At 44.4% G+C, this 17,534-nt stretch overlaps 1 protein-coding gene across 4 annotated transcripts in view; it reads right to left on the reverse strand.

The window, feature by feature from the left end:
* Positions 1-16,602, reverse strand: part of LOC141490961 (insulin-like growth factor-binding protein 2) — a 32,687-nt gene extending 16,085 nt beyond the window's left edge. The window contains exons 1-3 of one of the 4 annotated variants that reach the window (XR_012469407.1): positions 16,075-16,602; positions 6,175-6,361; positions 422-5,960 (exon numbers count right to left, since the gene is read on the reverse strand). Coding sequence is in view for 2 of the 4 variants with exons in the window: in XM_074191410.1 (XP_074047511.1) it covers positions 6,318-6,361; positions 16,075-16,510 (480 nt within the window). In the remaining 2 variants the exon portion in view is untranslated. Of the gene's footprint in view, positions 1-421; positions 6,362-16,074 lie in introns of those variants that run through there. The other 3 variants (XR_012469408.1, XM_074191410.1, XM_074191409.1) reach the window with 3 other exon arrangements.
* Between the last annotated feature and the right edge of the window lie 932 nt (positions 16,603-17,534).

Genomic DNA, 17,534 nt, shown 5'->3' on the forward strand with positions numbered 1-17,534 from the left:
CAATATGAAGAAAATGTATCTCAAAGAGTCTTTAAAGCAGTGAACTTCCAGGTAACATGATTGACAAATGGAAGACCTGATCATTCCCAAGTAAGCCTATGTATCTTTCTGCAAGGGAAAGAGCTTGTCTCTCTAAGCTATCATACAATCATGAGCAAAAAGACAGAAGGAAAGTGTCCTCCTGGATGCCTCTTTTGAAATCAATAGCCATACTGTGACTGAGTTCACCAAACAATTAGAATCCAGATAAAACCATTATTCCTAACACAACACAGTCCCTAAATTTTTTCTTAGAACCATTCTAAACAAAGAAGAGGAATAAATATAATCTCCATGAGATTATGCATCAATATATATATATGTATATATATATATATATATATATATATATATATATATATATATATATAATCTTATGAGAGAGTTGCCTATTTGAAAATGGTCTACATGTACCATGATACAATATCTGTATTCTCCTGGGGTGATTCTCAATTTCAAAATGCTCATTTTTGTTTCCCTATAGGTTTTTCATTCCCATCCTCTTCCCCTTCAAAAAGCAACTGATCATACAGTTGGCATGATGTTTCACACCTGGTAAACATGTATTGATTGGACTTCATGTGAAAGAGCACAAGACACTGTCAAAAAGAGAACCTTATTAGTCCAGTTACTTGTTTTGGGGAACCTCCTTTTTTTTAATTTCCTCTCTATTACCTTCTCAGTCATTTGTGGGGCATATATCCCCAATAACAGTAACATTAGGAATTTATGAGATGGAGGGAGATCATTTGGCCATAGAAAAAAGTTTGAAGAGATCTTAGAGGCATTTATTTTGCAGACAAGGAAACTGAGACACAGAAATTTTAGGTTACTTGCCCAAGATTACATAGGTATCTGTAAGAGGAACTGGAACCCAAACCTAGATATAGAGTCTAACTCCAAATTCAACACACTTCCCACAATACAATGCTTCTCACACAGAATTAAGTTAAGAATGAGTAGATTGAGTAGGAAGCTACTCTAAGGGAACATCTTAACTATTATCCAACCTCCTCATTTTCCTGATGAGGAAACTGAGTTCCAGAGAAGGGAAGTCATTTGCCCAAGCTCACACAGGTTGAATAGAATAATAGGGCTAGTCATACTCAGTGCTCCTTTTCCAGTTTCAGCATTCTTTCCATTACAGTATTTTATGGTTCATTATGGCAATACCCCTATCATAGGCCATAAAACATTATTTAATATAACCCAACCACCAAGAGTTTCAAAAACTTTAAGGAAAAATTAGATCCATCTTTTTGTAACTGACATTCCCCTCAAACCTATCTCCCCTCCCTCACCCAGGGAGCTTCCTTCATGACTACAAACAAAGGGGAAGGTTGCTCCCCGGATGCCCTGGTCTAACTGAAATTGAATGGAGAGAATGCAAAGAATCAGAAAACTTGCAAAAATGTTCAGGGTTGCACCCTTTCTCTAACCAGCACAGGGAGCATCCTGAATATAAATAAGTGTCTTTAAATGGGTCACCAGTCTTTTTCCTTTCTTCTTGGCTACTAAGAGTTCACTAATTTTCTCTCAAAATAATGAGCAAGGCTAGTTGCCTCACCCATTTCTACCCTCTTGACTGAAGAGGCAACAGAGAAGAGACAATCAATTTAGCCTTTTAACTCTGGGGAGAATTTTGACCCTAGAGGGACATAAATTAGAAACTACTTGCAATTAGTTGCTTACAGGCTCATAATGTGAATCACTAGTCAAGAGAGAGTCTTGTATCCTGATGTTCCATTGAACACTAACTTGAATAGCTAAGGAGCTCCTCTAGAAATTCTCCTTTGGAATCTTTAGAGATAAAATTGGTATGAATAAAAGCAGAAGATCAAGGAAAAGAGTGCAACTTATTCACTTGCACACTCTCCCCTGGTCAGACTACAATTGGAGTACTCTATGCTCTTCCAGGCCCATTTGAGGAGGAATATTGTCAATTTGTTGTACATTCATCAGGGTAGCTAGGGTGGGAAAGAATTCAAAAGCATGGCATTACAAGGATCAATTCAAGGAGCTGCCATCTTTCTTTATCATGGAGTTAGGTAGTTGCTTATCTCAAGTACTTACCTGAAAAAGAGATAAAGAAATTTACCTCCATTTCAATTTCCTTATTTGCAAGATGAAAAGTTTAGAGTAGATGACCTCAAAGGGTCTCTTCCATTTCTAAAACTAGGAACCTATGTACTGGGCATGATTAACCTGGAGAATAGAAAGTTTAGAGGGACCTGATAACTTCCTTCAAGTATCTTAAGGGTCATCATATGAATAAGAAATTAGACATATGATACATCTTCAACAGCAGATGACAAGGACCAATGGGCTAATGAATGTCTCTGTGAAGTAGATGTTAAGTAAGTATTAAGGTGGGGAGGGGAACTTCCAAAAATTAATATTTAAAAGTTATCCAAAAATAAAATGGCCTACCTCATTAGCCATGACTTCCTGGGTGACCATTGTTTAGACCAAATGACCTCTGATGTACTTTACAATTTCTCAATTCTCTTTAAATTGAAAGGCCACAATGTAATGTATATTCCTCTCCCTCCCCATTCTTATCAAACCATGCATATGTTGGAAGCAAATTCAATGGACACTTCATTTCTTTCAGAAAAGGTCAAAAATCTTCCATTAAATCTCAAATAATGGAAGAAACAAAGCATGTCCAGAAATGGAAAATTTCATCATGCCACAAATTAATAAATGGAACAAACCAATAGATACATGGAATACAGGGAAAGGTAGCTGGCTTCAAACATTTGGAAAGTTAGCATTAATTTCTGAGGGCTGAATGAAATTGTTGATTGCTGGAAGATTTTGCCTCAGTACATGGAAAAACTTGCCAAGGATCACAACTGTCCCAAAATGGGTTGGGCTCCCCATCACTAGGGGTCATTAAGCAGAGTCTGGATGACCATTTTTGGGTGGAGAGGAGGATGAGCCAAGGGACACTGCCTCCTAGTAAGGATTCCTGCTCTGAAGGAGATGAATTAAATGTTCTCCATGAGGATCTCTTCTACTTTTAAAATTCTAAGATTCCAGGATCTGATAACTGAGTAAGAGGAAAAAGATTTGGTCTCTTCTCCCTCCCCTCACAATGGATTCTTGATCTCTACCTTAGCCCTCTCCATTCTCTCGGCGTCTCTTCCCCAGCCCCCTCCTCATGCCAATCACAACCTCAGCAGGACAAAGAACAAACACTCCAGTCATCAGTCCACCAGCTGGCCCCATCCAACTTCAAAAGCTTTTGTGATCCACAAGACCTTCTACTACTACCCCCCCCAATGTACCCCACACACCTCCTGCCACAGTTGCTATGGAAACTCTACAGACTGATCTGGCTGCTTCTGGGGAGTTGCTATTTCCATATTATCAGTCCCCAGCACTGACAGAAAGAGCCCACCCTCCAGGGGCCACTTGGTTTCCACACTCAAAGGTGATGGAAACAGACCCAACAGACATTTCCCAGAAGTGGAGTTTACATGAGGAAAACTTCCTTGAAGTTTGGCCTCAATTATTCTTTCTCAAACTTGAAAGGATTCTTCCAGGAAGGAATAACATAGAAATCAAATATTTTTGCATGTGTTTAAAGTCAGATGTGAATCAGAAACCTTTGCCTTGGTCACTGTTCTTCTGATTTAGGAAGGAAATCACAAGAAAGGTGGAAGAAACATGGCTCATTTGTACAAGAACTCCCTCCCTGGAACTGTAACTTGATTATTCATCTTCTGAGATGCAACCACTTCTCCCCAGTGCTAAGCAAGGAGGAGCTTCAATCACTTCAAAATCCCCTTTCAGGGAGAAGCCAGATTATGCAATAGAGTCAGAATATGTGAACTCAAGGTCTGGCTATTTGCTGATATTCTAAGTTTCTAAGTTCTAAACTCTAACTCCCATGAGTAAGGCACATACATGAATATTACCTGGGCCTTAGTTTCCTTCTCTGTAACATGGGAATAAATGCCTAGGCTTCAATGTCTGTAAAATGGGGATAAATGTCTGCCTCCAGTTTCCTGATTAATAATGAGAAGATTGTACATATGAACTCTAAAGTCTCTAAAAACTCTCCCAGTATATGATCTTATAATCTATGACCACTTAAGAAACCTGTCCCTCCCCAGGAATGTAAAGTGAAGATGTGTTTTTCATACATAAAAGCCCTAGAGAAATCTTAGCTATTATTAAAGAAATTTTAGCTATAATCATAGCATAAATATAGTTAGCTATAATAATAGTCTAGCAGTTTTAGCATTTGATCATTTTATGATCCAGAGAAACATTTGTCCAAATTTGATGAAATCCTTCCCTTTAAAAAGGGGGGGGGGCGGGAATTTCTCTCCCTCCTCCCTGACCTGAGATGAAGCAGTGGAATCACTATATCTCATTCAAAACTTGCAACCATGGTGGAAGTAGGTGCTATTATTATGTTTAAGGAAACTGAGGCTTCGGGAGCCCTCATAGATCTCATAGTATTTCTTCCCCATCATTCAAGGTCTTACCAATCACTCACTTAGCAGAACATTTTTGGTCATAAACCCCTTCCCTCTTAAGCCTGGTTACTTGAATGAACATAGGCTGACACACCTACACCCATCCACTAATTAGAAACCTCCTCAGGCTTCTCTCAAGGAGAGCTTAATGGGAGTTCTCCTTTCTCCCCCCTCCACATACTCCCCTTCAGAAACTTGGAGGGATACCAACCCTGCCCCCTCTCTGCAGTCTCCCACCCTTGCCCTACCTCACAACAGCCAGGAAGAGATGAGACGGCTCCATGCCAAAAGAGGGACATGGGCTGCCAAACACCTCCCCCCAAGGAAAAAAGAAGGGGGAAAAATTCCTGACTGCAGCCGACTCTGTATTTCTTTCCCGGGGAGAAGGCTTTCTGAGCAAGATCTCCCTCTGAGCTGTGACTGACATTCAGGATCAGAGCCAGGAGGGACCTTCTCTGGCTTTGTTAAAGAACCAGAGAGCCAAAAGGAGAAGGAGGAGGAAGAGGGAGGAGGAGGAGGAGGAGGGTGTGGGTATGTATGGGAGAGGAGGGAGGAGGAAGAAGGAAGGAAAAAAATGAACAGGAGACAAATTTAAGTTGGAAGAGCGATGTCTATATTCTCATGAGAGAGAAATAAAGGAGATGTCAACTCTGCCCATGTCCTAGCTTGGGGGGTGGGGGGAGCGGTAGGGATGCTGGGAGGGATGGTAGGAGGTATCAGTCAAAGGAATTAGGCCAAAGCCCTCAGATCTAACTCACCACTCACTTGGGCCAGTTCTTTAAGACTTTCTAAGATTGGATGGTGTGGCTGAATGGAAAGATCTCTGGTCTAGAAGTCAGAAAGTATTTTCTGCCACTTACTCATGTGTGACTGTGGATAAATCACTTGGAACCTCATGTTCCACATCTGTAAAAGAAGGAGTTTGGACAAGATATTCTAACAGTCTCTAACTCTCCTTCCCCATACCAGTTTCTGAAAGTGTTTGCCATTATACAGAGTGGAAGTTTATTTTGGGGGGGGGAACAGGAAAGAGGGAATCAATTAGGTGACTTGCCTAGGGTCACATAGCTAGTGTCTGAAGGCAGATTTGAACTCAGGTCCTTCTGATTCCAGGGCCAGTGTTCTATCCACTTTGCCATCTAGCGGCTCCCTTTTTTTTTTCTGGAGGCAATTAGGGTTAAGTGACTTGCCCAAGGTCACATAACTAGTATCTGTCCATTCCTGAAGAAAGCAGTCACACGCCTTCATATTATCTGCTTTGCCTTTTGCTTTCCACTAAACGCCTGGCTGGCTCTGCCTCCTGCATCTTTCTACAGGCAAATCTGATGGGATTCTAAAAGTGGGAGCAGACATACCAGGAACATCCTAGTCAAGGGCAGCCAGTAAATAACAGCCTTCAGTTGAAGTGTGGATGTTACCTGGAGGCACCTGGGGGAAGAGAGAGAATGGAGCTAGCTACCTGGGTTAGAGAAAACACTGGAAACTTCATCTGAAAAAAATAAGATGCTGCTTATTCAGGGAGTCATCCCTGAAACTACTAAGATAAAATCTGATTTTAGAGAAGAGTTTATCAGTTTGTAACTCTCATTATCCCTATTTTACAGATGAAGAAACTAAGGCTCAGAGATTTTAAAGGATTTACCTATGATCACACAGTTGAGAAGTATTGGAGACAGTATTCAAACCCAGCGGTCTTCTGCTGCCAATCAAATACCCTCTACCAAGAGTCATATGATACAGTAGAATCTCTCTGTGGCACTCTTCCTCAAACACACAAAATGTTCCTCATATCAGAGACCCAAGAGAAGGAGCTGCTAGTTCCCATTTTTCTAGGGTAGAAAATAAAGTACACACACATACATGATTATCTGTATCTATATAAATACACATGATAGATGTGTATAATTATATGTTCATAGTATATGCACATACATATGTATGCATTCATGTTTATGATGTGTGTATATACATGTACATGGGGACAGCTAAATGGCACAGTGGACAGAATGCCAGCCTGGAGTCAGGAAGACTCATCTTCATGAATTCAAATTCAGACTCAGACATTTACTGGTGATGCAACCCTGGGAGAGTTACTTAACTCTATTGGTCTCAATTTCCATATATATAAAATGAACTGAAGAATGAAGTGGCAATCCATTCTAATATCTCTATCAAGAAAACCCCAGATGGGTTAATAAAGAATTGGAAATGACTGAACTACAGCAAAGTATGTATATGATCATTTGTAGATGTAATAAACATTTGTATGTAGAATTGACCCTTACCACAGCTCTGTGAGCCAAGAACTACAGAAATCATCATTTCTGTTTCACAGATAAGGAAAACTCAGAGATTAAGTAAGTGACCCATAGTCACCAAACAAATAAAAACCTGAAATGACATTTGAACTCAGATCTTCAAGTCCAAAACTCTACACACTGAGCCAAAGATAACACATTGTAACTTAGAGTTCCTTGATCAAAGAAATGACTCAATAGTTATTTGTTGTCATAAAAAACTTTTTTTTCAACTAAATAGCTTCAACCTCTTCTATCTCTTATCAGACACGTAGGAAACTGGTTGAATGTTCCTTTCCCCTGTGCCTCCTCTCTAGGGTCCAGGACATATCTTCTATTTTTAATTTTGCAAGGCATCTTTTTTGCCTTTAATTTTTTTTATCAAATAGTATTATGTTACTTCAATTACATGTAAAGTCAGTTTTCAACATGTATTTTTATAAGATTTTGAGTTCCAAATTTTTAACCCTCCCCTTTCTCCCTCTCCAACATAGAAAGCAATCTAATAAGGTTATACAGGACAGAAGTTATAACTTGATTATTTCTTCTTATATACAAGGTACTATTTTCCTCAGAATTTTAAGGACTGCCATGTAGAAGAAAAAAAATCAACTTACTTGACTCAGCCCTAAGGAAAGAAGTAGAAAGTAGAAAGAGATAGATTTCAGATCAATAGATGGGAAAAGTTCCTAATAAATTCTTTTCTGCCACTTACTAGATGTATGTCCTTGAGTGAGTCACTTTTCTCTGGGCTTCTGTCAAAGGAGAGGACTAGACACAATGATCTCTAAGAATGTGTGATGGTCTCCATGATCAATAGTCACTAAGATCCCTTGTCATCTAATACACAATCTAGCAATGGAGACCTGAATTCTCTCAGTGAAAAATTTCCAAAGGTTAGATAACCACACTTTGGTAATGTTATAGAAAAAAAAATCTTGCACAGATAAAGTTTAGACTAGTTAAGTTCTTGGATCACATCCAACTTTCAAGATTCTTTGATTCTATCCAATTATCTTTAGATTTGTGACTCAATTCTACCCACTGACTTCCCTGGGCCCTAGGGTCTAGGGTTAACAGGAGCTATAAAGAATCTTTAGTCTCATTCTCATCCTTTTATAAATTGGGGCCGTTAAGGGTTCAGAGAAGGATAGTGATTTGCCCAAAGTATCAAAATACTACTTATTTTTTCTAACTTAAAAAAAACTGTCATCAAATGGGCATTAACTTGACTTCAGCAGAAAAAGATCCTACTAGAATCAGACCCCACTAAGTGGGGGGGGGGGGAGTCACCAGCTCCTAAGCATCCCTAAACACCTTTCTCTGAAGCTGGCATCTTGCTTTGTGTGTGTGGGGGGGGGGGGGGATTGGTGAGGTAATGGGGTTAAGTGACTTGCCCAAGGTCACACAGTTAGATAATGATTATATATCTGAGGTTGGATTTGAACTCCAGTCCTTCAGACTTCAGGGCTGGTGCTGTATTCACTGCACCACCTAACTGCCCCTGCACTTTGCTTTTTTTTTTTAGGTTTTTGCAAGGTAATGGGGTTACGTGGCCACACAGCTAGATAATGATTAAGCGTCTGAGGTCGGATTTGAACTCATGACTCCAGGGTCAGTACTCTATCCACTGTGCCACCTAGCCACCCTGCACTTTGCTTTTTATAAAACTGTCATACCTACCAGCCAACCTCATTTAAGAATTAGTGGTATATTAAGGTAACAAGCATAAAATTCCAATTTCCTCATCATCATCAAAATACATTTTTCTAATTGAATCTTTGAAGCAAATTTGGGTGGAAAGAAGGGGCTGGTCCAACAAGGCATAACCCAACTAGTGTTCAAAGGGGAGAGTAGCTACAGCAGTGGCCCCTGGTGTATTAGCAATGGGTGCCAGTGGGGCAAATGAATAAAGTAGTAGGGGAACTGGAAGGAAGAGGCAGATTTCCTTGCAGGCGGATATCCACTGTATCATTCAGAAATGATTCTTTCCTGTTTCCCTTTTGTAAAGTCAATGCTTGAATTGATGAGTAATTTTAATGACTAACTTGGCACCTCCCTCCTTTTTCAATGGAGCAAGGAGCGACTACCAGTCTGTAGTATGGCATTTGCCTTCAGAAATGGGGGTATTGTGTTGGTGAGTTTTTCTTAACTGGTTTTCTTTGTTATAAGGTTGGGTTCTTTGGGTGGGGTGGGGGTGGATATATCTAAAAATGACAAAAGGCAGCAATAAAAATTATTCAAATAATGATAATAAATCATTAGTCATGGCACTATGGAGATGAAGTCTATGGCATGTTCACTCCCTTCTTTTGGCATTAACTCTCTATCTCAGGGCCTTGTTCCTCCCCCTACTCCAAGCAAATCCCCTCATTCTCATTACCTTTCTTGATCTCTCACATATACAAACTTACATTTTCAATGGGTCTCTTTCTAAAGGCATCTCTATTAGATGCCAGTTAGCTAATCTGATAATGGAGGTAAAAGAACATTGAATGACTCTCAGCAGACCTGGGGTTTTTTGTATGTTTTTTAAAAGTCTAAAAAAAAAAGCCTGCTTTTGCCTTTATGACCTTGGACAAATTTCTTTGCTGTAAAATGTGGGGGTTGGGTCAGATGGCCTCAGAAAATTAATCTCAATGTAAGTTACAGAGCATATGAAGGACTAATATTGGAAACAGGAAGACCTGAGTCCAAATACAGCCTCTGACACTTGCCTAGCTACATGACCCAGGACTAATCCCTTGACTGCTCTGTGCTTCAGAATCCTCAGCTGTAAAAATGGGGGAAATAATTATAACTATCCCACAGCGCAGTTATAAATATCAAATGAAATAATATTAATCACAATGTTTACAAATCTTAAAATGCTATATGAATATGATTTATTATCATCAGCACCTCTCTGGGCCTCTTCTGTAAAATAGGGGGAGGGGGAATTAACTCAGGTGCACCTACAAAGGAATTCCCCCAAGGTGTTAATAGTTGTATAGGCTTCAAACTTTATCCATCCATTTTAATCTAACCATAGAATTTATCTATCCTTATGTTGCATGGTTCCAAAAGAACATAAAAGTTCCCTGAGGGGAGGAGCTATCTGGGTTTTATCTCTCTATCTTTAGTCTTTGCACACTGTTTTGTAAGGAAAAGAAAAGAATTCAAGGAGAGGGAAGAATAGGAGTGTGGAAGGCACTTGTAGTTTTGTCCTTCATTCTCAAAGACCATGACATAAGAGAGGTGATGCCATGACAAGTGAATTGGATTTCAATGAGGGAGGACTGTCTCACTTTCTCCTCCAAAGCCATCTGGGTCCAGATATGTGGCCAAATCTGAATCAGAAAAGTTGGAGAAGGCAATGTGAGATGGCCCTGGAGGTGACATAGTCACAGTTAAGTAGTTTGCCCAAGGTCACACAGCTGGAAAGTGTCAAATGTCTGAGGTTGTATTTGAACCCAGGGCCTCGACTCCAGGGCCAATGCTCTATCCACTTCGCCACCTAGTTGGGGGGGAGGGAGGTAAGGTGGGGAGAGGAGGCTTAATAGATCAAGGAAAAAAAGAATGGGGGATCAAGGGGAGGAGGAAGGAAGTGCAAAAGGAAAGATAACAGTGACAGAAAGTAAAGCACCACCCAAGGAGGGGAGAAATCTAAGAATAGTCATGATTTCATCATAATTGATAATAATTTCATCATCATAATTAGGTACCAATACGGGCCAGGTACTGTGTTTATTGAACTGGAAAATGAATGGTTAAAACTCACTTACTTTTAAGGCCCCCATACAGCTCTAACTCTCCACCCTGAAATCTCACGTTTCTTTCCGACCACTCTGGTAGTTAGTAGAAATGTTAATAAACCTCTTCTACAGAAGAGTCAAGTGAGTCTCAAAGAGCAGGAAACATGAAACAATCTGCATTCATCTCCTGGAGCTGTCTCAACCCCAAAGCCAAGTTTTGACCATCCCAACAGAAGAACTTATGTGCTGGGCAAAGGACATACCAAACCTTGGGGTTCTCCCGCCACAATTCCCAGGTGGACTACGCTACCTCCTCAGAAAAGAGCTGGCTCGGGATTGGAACACAAAGTATCCTAAGTGGAGGGGAAAAATCAGAACTTCTCAGCCCTGAGGCTGAGTAGGCAGGGATGCTCTTAGGCTGGAGAGAGAGAGAGGAGAGAGAGAGAGAGAGAGAGGCAAGGCCACACCCTGGCTGTCCTTTGGGCCAAGGAACTCCTTGTCTCTCCAATGGGCAGCAGCCTTCCGCTCCGCCCCTTCTTCCAACCTGCAATGGTGAGTCAGGGAAAGGAGAGAGAGAGAGAGAGAGAGAGAGAGAGAGAGAGAGAGAGAGAGAGAGAGAGAGAGGATTCAGAGCGTCTGGTCTGGAAACCCTCGATGGGGAGTGGAAGGGAGATGGAGGGGGCTGGGGGAGAGAAGAGAGGGAGTCAGCCGCAATGAGTTCCATTCATTCACATCTTTGAAGTCCTACAAGCTCTCGAAGTCGCTATGCAAATTTATGCAAGAAGGGGATGTAAAGGATCATTCTAAGCCAAAAGTCCGGGTGCTTTTTTTTTTTAAAGAAAAGCAAGGCTGCAACCACTGTAAATCAGAATCCTTCCCTCCTCCCCCCCCCCCCTTTATTCTCCCCCAGCAACTGCAGAAGTAAAAGCTGGCCTGGGGACTTTGAATCACTTAGCATTTCTATAGCACCTTTATATCAGCAACGGGCCAGACAGCTACTTTGCTTGGCTCCTCCCCTCAGCATAATCCCCCCCATTGTACACAGTGGCTGGGGAGAGAAGGAGGGAGAGTGAAATCACCCAGCCAAGCCTGGGGCAAACCCAGGCCCCAAACTCCAAGGCTCTCCCAGACACTTCCTGCCCCACCCCTCCCCCATACACCTAAAGGAGGTGACCCCCCTTCCCACTCTCCCAATTTTTCGGGTCACTCTCCAGCAAGGATTGCCTTTCTTTTTTCACTTCCTTCCTCCTCCCATGTGGACCTCCCCATTCTTTTTTTCCTTGAATCTATCAAGCCCCCCACACACACACACCTAAACGAGGTGACCCCCACTCCCCCATTTCCTTGAGTGATGCTTTACTTCCTATCACTCTCCAGCAAGGATTGCCATTCTTTTTTTCACTCCCTCCTCCCCCTGGACACCCCCCAATTCTTTTTTTTCCTTTTCTCTATCAATTCTCCCCTCCTAGCATTCAGTTTTTTTCCTTCTAGAAATCTCTCCCTTTCCTCTACCTGCCCATCCTCCTCCCATGTCTTCACATGCCATAATGTTGCACTCAGTCCAGTCCGGTCCCAGTGCTAGCCAGACCCATGCTGTCCCATTCTGCCCCCTTCTTTCAGGCTCGGGATCCGGAAGCAAGCACCCGCAGCCCCCGGTCCTGGGAACAAAGACAAAAGAGTCGAGCACAGGGCCGGAACTGCTGAGTTTTTGCTGCCTGGAAATAAGAGGGTATTTTTAAAATTCTTGCAAGCAACCTGCTCAGAAAGGAATTTAAGCTCCCAGGGCTTGTTCTTCTGAGGGGGCAGAAGAAAGGATGAGCCGGCTTAGAGCTGACAAGTCCTATTCAGGGCTGAGGTTTGCAGTCTTCCTCAGCTCAGAGTCAGTCATGAGTTAGGAAGTCTTTAGAACCTTCCATTCAGCCCCCTGAGCCTTACTCCACTCATAATCAGGGTGTATCCCCCCCCTCTTCTTCCCCATCCCATCTCCTCCCTAAACCTTTCTCTCCCCAGTGGTGCCCATCCCCAGTCCTTCCTCCACTCCCCCTTACAATCAGGGTTTATTCTACCCCTCCACTCCCTTCCCTTCCTATCTCCTCCTAAACCTCTCCCTCCCTAATGTTCCCCATTCCTCCACTTGGCCCTTCACAATCAGGGTGTAGTTCCCCCCTTCACTCCTGTCCCATCCCCTCTCCTCCCAAATCCTTTCCTCCCCAGTGTTCCCCATTCCCAGTCCTTTCTCCACTCAGTCCGCTCACAATCAGGACATACCCTCCCCCTCCACTCCTGTTCCCTCTCATCTCCCTCAAACCCTCATTCCCAATCCTTCCTCCACTCAGTCCGCTCACTATCAAGGTATAGCCCCCTCCACTCCCTCCCCATCTCATCTCCTCCCAAAACTCTTTCCCTCCCCATCCCCCAGTCCTTCCTCCAGTAAGCCCCCTCTCCCATAGTTCCAACCCTAGTCCATCTCCCAGTGTGCCCCCATCCCTTCTCCCCAGTGTTCCCAGTTTGTGGCCCTAGCTTCTAGCCAGTTCTACACTCTCTTCCCCAGTCTTTTCCTCCTCCAGTTTCACGCACAATTGCTGCCTATCTCTCCACATCCTCAACCCACCCTAGGACAAGGACACCCAGAACTAAAAGGCATGGCTAGGTTGGATCTTAGGGTTAGGAGATAGATGAGAAGGCAGCAGCTGGAGTTCTCTGGCGGAAGGGAGCCCCATAGCCCAGACAGAAAATCCAGAGCGACACTCTTCCCATGAACTCACCCCATTGTCCCTCCTTCCCCTTCCACCCCCATCTTCATCCCCTCCCCCTCCCTGCTGCAAGAGAGGGCTGAATAGAATTAGCCTACATCTGTTCCCTTCTCAACACCCTAACTTTTTATGGCATTTGGGGGCAGGGAGATCAGTTTCAAGGATTAGGGTAAAAGCAATATACTTATTTTTTAATTAAACATTTAAGAAGCCAAAAACAAAATACATAGTGCACATCATTAAAACACAATTAAATTCCAAGTATTTCTTTTCATTCAGAGTCCTTAGTAAAGTTCAACCTGCCAGTGAAAATCTTTAGTTTGTCCGAAAGTGCAATTCATAACCCATAGTGCCTCTACCCCAACTTCAGGGAGACAGAGAAATGAATGAGTCTAGGGGGAGGAAGGGAGAGAAGGGAGGGCAGGTGTAAAATAGGTACGGGGGGGGGGGGGGAAGAAATACTGGACTTTGAAGGGTTCATTTTGATTACATGAAGGCTGAGGAGAAAGAAGAGGAGACATTTACGTTAAGGATAGGGAGAGAAAGAAAAGGAGGTACTCTGGTTCTTCAACCAAGACCAAAATGTATTACAGAAGTAGGAGAAAGATTTCAACCCTGACCCCTAATTCCTCGGTAATTCCATTCAGAGAGGGAGGAGGAGGGGGAAATATAAAACAATAGAAGGAGGAGGATGGGAAAGGGGGAGGTGTACTGCCAAAAAAGGGGAGAGATTGACTAGAAGGAAAAATCCGGGAAAGCAAGCCTGCATGGTCTCATACTCTTTAAAGTTTGAACCCCTGATTCCACTCTGTTTTAAGACATGCAGACACTGCCTAATTTCTGCCTACAAGAGGAAAGAAAAGAATTACATTTTCCTAGACATCTTACTACAGGCAACCAGAATAGGTGGCAACATAATAAAATAAAATGAAATAAAAACCTAACCTCAGCATGTTGCTGAACTTCATTGTTTGGAGCGGCTGAGGTCTTTAAAAAAATTACAATTAGAAATTGCTTAAATGAGTTTCTTAATAAAGAAATATTTTTTTTAAAACCCTTAGCTTTTCTCTTTAATGAAGGAAGATAATGACTCTTAGAAGATATTTTCCTTCCATCCCTTAAAAAAAAAGTAATGAGTTACTCTCATCTTTTGAATGAAGCTTCCAGGACTTTCTCAATCGAACAATTGCACTTCTCAGATTCCTGAAATGTGGGCAGAGGCACAGATCACATAATAGAATGGATGAGAGTTGGGGGAGTCTTGGAAGCATAGAATTAGAAAATTAGAAGATGACACTTAAAATCGCCTGGGACAGCATCCTTTCTTTTACAAGATAGAGAAACTGAGTCTCAGAAAGGTAGAGTTACTTATTTCCAAGGTCACACACCAAATTGAGCAGTGTAATCATTGGAATCCAAGTCTTCAGATTCACAGTCTGAAGCTCACAGAGATCTTTCCACTATGCCACATGGCCTCCCTGGAATATTCCTGAAAGCTAATCGACACTCTCCCCCACCCCCACAGTATAATACCGTTCTGCCATCTGGAAGGGAGGGATTTTTATGAAAAAGTTAGATTGGTCCTCCCTACTGTCCAAGACACTTGCCCACCTCCCAAGAGTGTTCATTCAATTATCCAGAACGCGAATAGTCTTTGCTTTCCATAAGAACATCATTTCTCTTTCTCCCACTTAAATGTTTCCTCCTTTCTATGCTTCCAACATTGTAGGAAGTATCCTCCCTGTTCCCTCTCAAAATAGAAGCCTAGTCTTTTTTTTAAAAGCAATTCTCCCTCCAAAATACTAGCCCATGTCCTTTTCTTCCTGCCTCTATCATCTAGGGCCACCGTCTAGTCGGACCCCTTTCATTTTACCAAATAACGAAAATAAGGCCCTGGGAAAGGGAAAGGACTTTCCCAAGGTCACACAGCTAGGAGCTAGCCACAACCAGACTCCGAAGTCTTTTGCCTGCAAACCCAAGGCTTTTGTGGCTACAGCACAGAAAGCGGTAAGCGTCCTTGCCTTCCTTCAATCTCTAGGCAAGACAATGAGCAAAGTGTCTCTTCTGGTGGACTGAGCACCAGATTCTGAAAACCTTTCCAAGTGAGAGAGCCTTAAACAGAGTAAGGAGCACCTCTGTCCCCACTGAGCACCCATTCCGAAGGAGATAGGCAGGAATCTTTCCTCTACCCACAAGCTGTATATATTGAAGGATCCGAGAAGGTTCTTTTTCCCCCAAATTGTATCCCAAGTCCTCTCTGCACCACTCTCCACATGAGAATTTCCCCCTGCCCCCCCCAGGTAGTAAAGTTCTTTTTTTGGGGGGATCATTAAGAGTTGAAAGGTGCTCCACAAGAGTTCCCCACTCTCATTGCGGAGACAAGGAAAAGTAAGAATGAGAGCTAGTGATCTATCAGAGAATAGCTAAGCCTAGGTTAGGGTTATCTGATAAGGAAGAACTCCGTACTCTTTCCTCGGCTTTGTAAACGCCCCCCTTGGGCCGTGGCAATGTGCCCTTTCCCTTAGACCCTTCCCTTCATCCTGCCACCCAACGCCCACCCATCCACCCTGCCAGCCAGGAGTGGTTTGAGGTGCTCTGGTCCTAACCCAAATTTCTCCTTCACAATCGTGGCTCTTCCCCCCCCCCCACCTCCCCTCCCAATCCCCTCCCCAAGAGCAGAAAGGCCACCCTCTGGCCCCCCGGTTGCCCCTGGCAGAACCGTGAGCTAGGTTTCCGCACAGCCCCCTCCCTCCTTTACCTGCAACCTGCTCCTGGCTGGCACCATACTCGGTATCCCGCCGCTTGGCGCAAGTGCCCTCGCCCTGGACCAGCGCTTGGAGGGGCAGCTCGGAGCCCGGGTTGGGGTAGCAGCGGAGCCCCTGGGCGCAGCGCGGGGTGTAGACCCCGCACGCCTCGCCCTCCAGCCGGGCGCAGACCGGACAGCAGCCGCAGCCGGGCTCCCGCACCAGCTCGGCACAGGGCAGGACGGCGGCGGCGGCCGGGGGCAGCGCCGGGGGAGCGGCCGGCCCCGCGGCCGGGGGAGCGCAGGCGGCCAGGCGCTCCGGGGTGCAGGGGGGGCAGCGGAACAGCACCTCGGCCAGGGCCCCGGGGCTCCCGCCCCCGGCCAGCAGCGAGGGCAGCAGAGGTAGCAGCAGCAGCGGCAGCAGCGCGGGGCCGCTCAGCCTCGGCAGCATGTTGGCAATTGTGACAACCAGGGCGGGGTGGAGGCAGGTGGCAACCTCCGGAGCTCTGGAGCCGCCTCCTTCTGGTCCTTCTCCTCCCCACCCGGAGCTGCCGGGTCCTAAAGGGCCCCGCTTCTCCCCGCCCCCCGAACTCCTCCCCTCCCCCTTTGGAGACCACCCCCCTTCGGCGCGGCTCTGCGAAGCCACCTCTCCCTCCGCCGCCAGCCCCAGCCTTCTTCTCTCCACCTATGCGGCTCCCTTGTCCCTTCCGTCCCTTTCTGCCCTTTTTCCCCTGGACTTCTCTCGCTGCCTTCCCCAGGGTCACAACTCAGCAGAGAGGACGGGGAAGGGGCAGATCGTCTGCGGGGAGAAGCAAATCGGGCAAGCCTGCCCCTTGCAAACACTCCAGCCCCAACCAGTCTTCCGTCACAGTTCTGGAAGCTGCCTCTGACTTCCAAACAAGCCCAGCACACTCTGTCGGGGTCCCCTTCTCTCCCCGAGCCCCATAGGCGAGATAGGGCGACTCCTGAACTCTTCCCTAAGGAATGAAACTCACTTCACCCCTAAGCCAGCGCCGCAGTGACATCCCCCAAAGACTGACGGACACCGTCAGACCAAGAGTTTCAAATTCCTACAATCCATGCTTGTTGCAGAAGTGGGATGGAAGTTCCTGGAGAGAAGAATTCGTTTCCTTCTTGTACTTGTATTTCCAGAACTCTGTGCAGAGAACCTGATCCATAGGTGCTTAATAAAGACTCGTTGAATTCAAAATTCGAATTCCTGCCCTGACAGGCTCCTGCTCTCCTCCAATGCTCAGGGCAGGGAGATTGGGCAAGGTAAAGGGACAACGTCCTGCTCCCTCTCTTTACCTATTTGGTATGCCTTCTGTCTAGCTAAGTAAAGCCATTCCCCTACTCCAGCCTCCCTTTCCCTCTATTCCTGGGCAGTTTCCCTCAGTGTTCTCAAATTCAGAAGTGATGGCTGTAAGATTATAGACTCCAGAGACCTCAGCACTGGAAAGGGTCCTTGAAAGGTC

Source organism: Macrotis lagotis, chromosome 6 (assembly GCF_037893015.1).
Source record: "Macrotis lagotis isolate mMagLag1 chromosome 6, bilby.v1.9.chrom.fasta, whole genome shotgun sequence".
Lineage (NCBI taxonomy): Eukaryota > Metazoa > Chordata > Mammalia > Peramelemorphia > Peramelidae > Macrotis > Macrotis lagotis.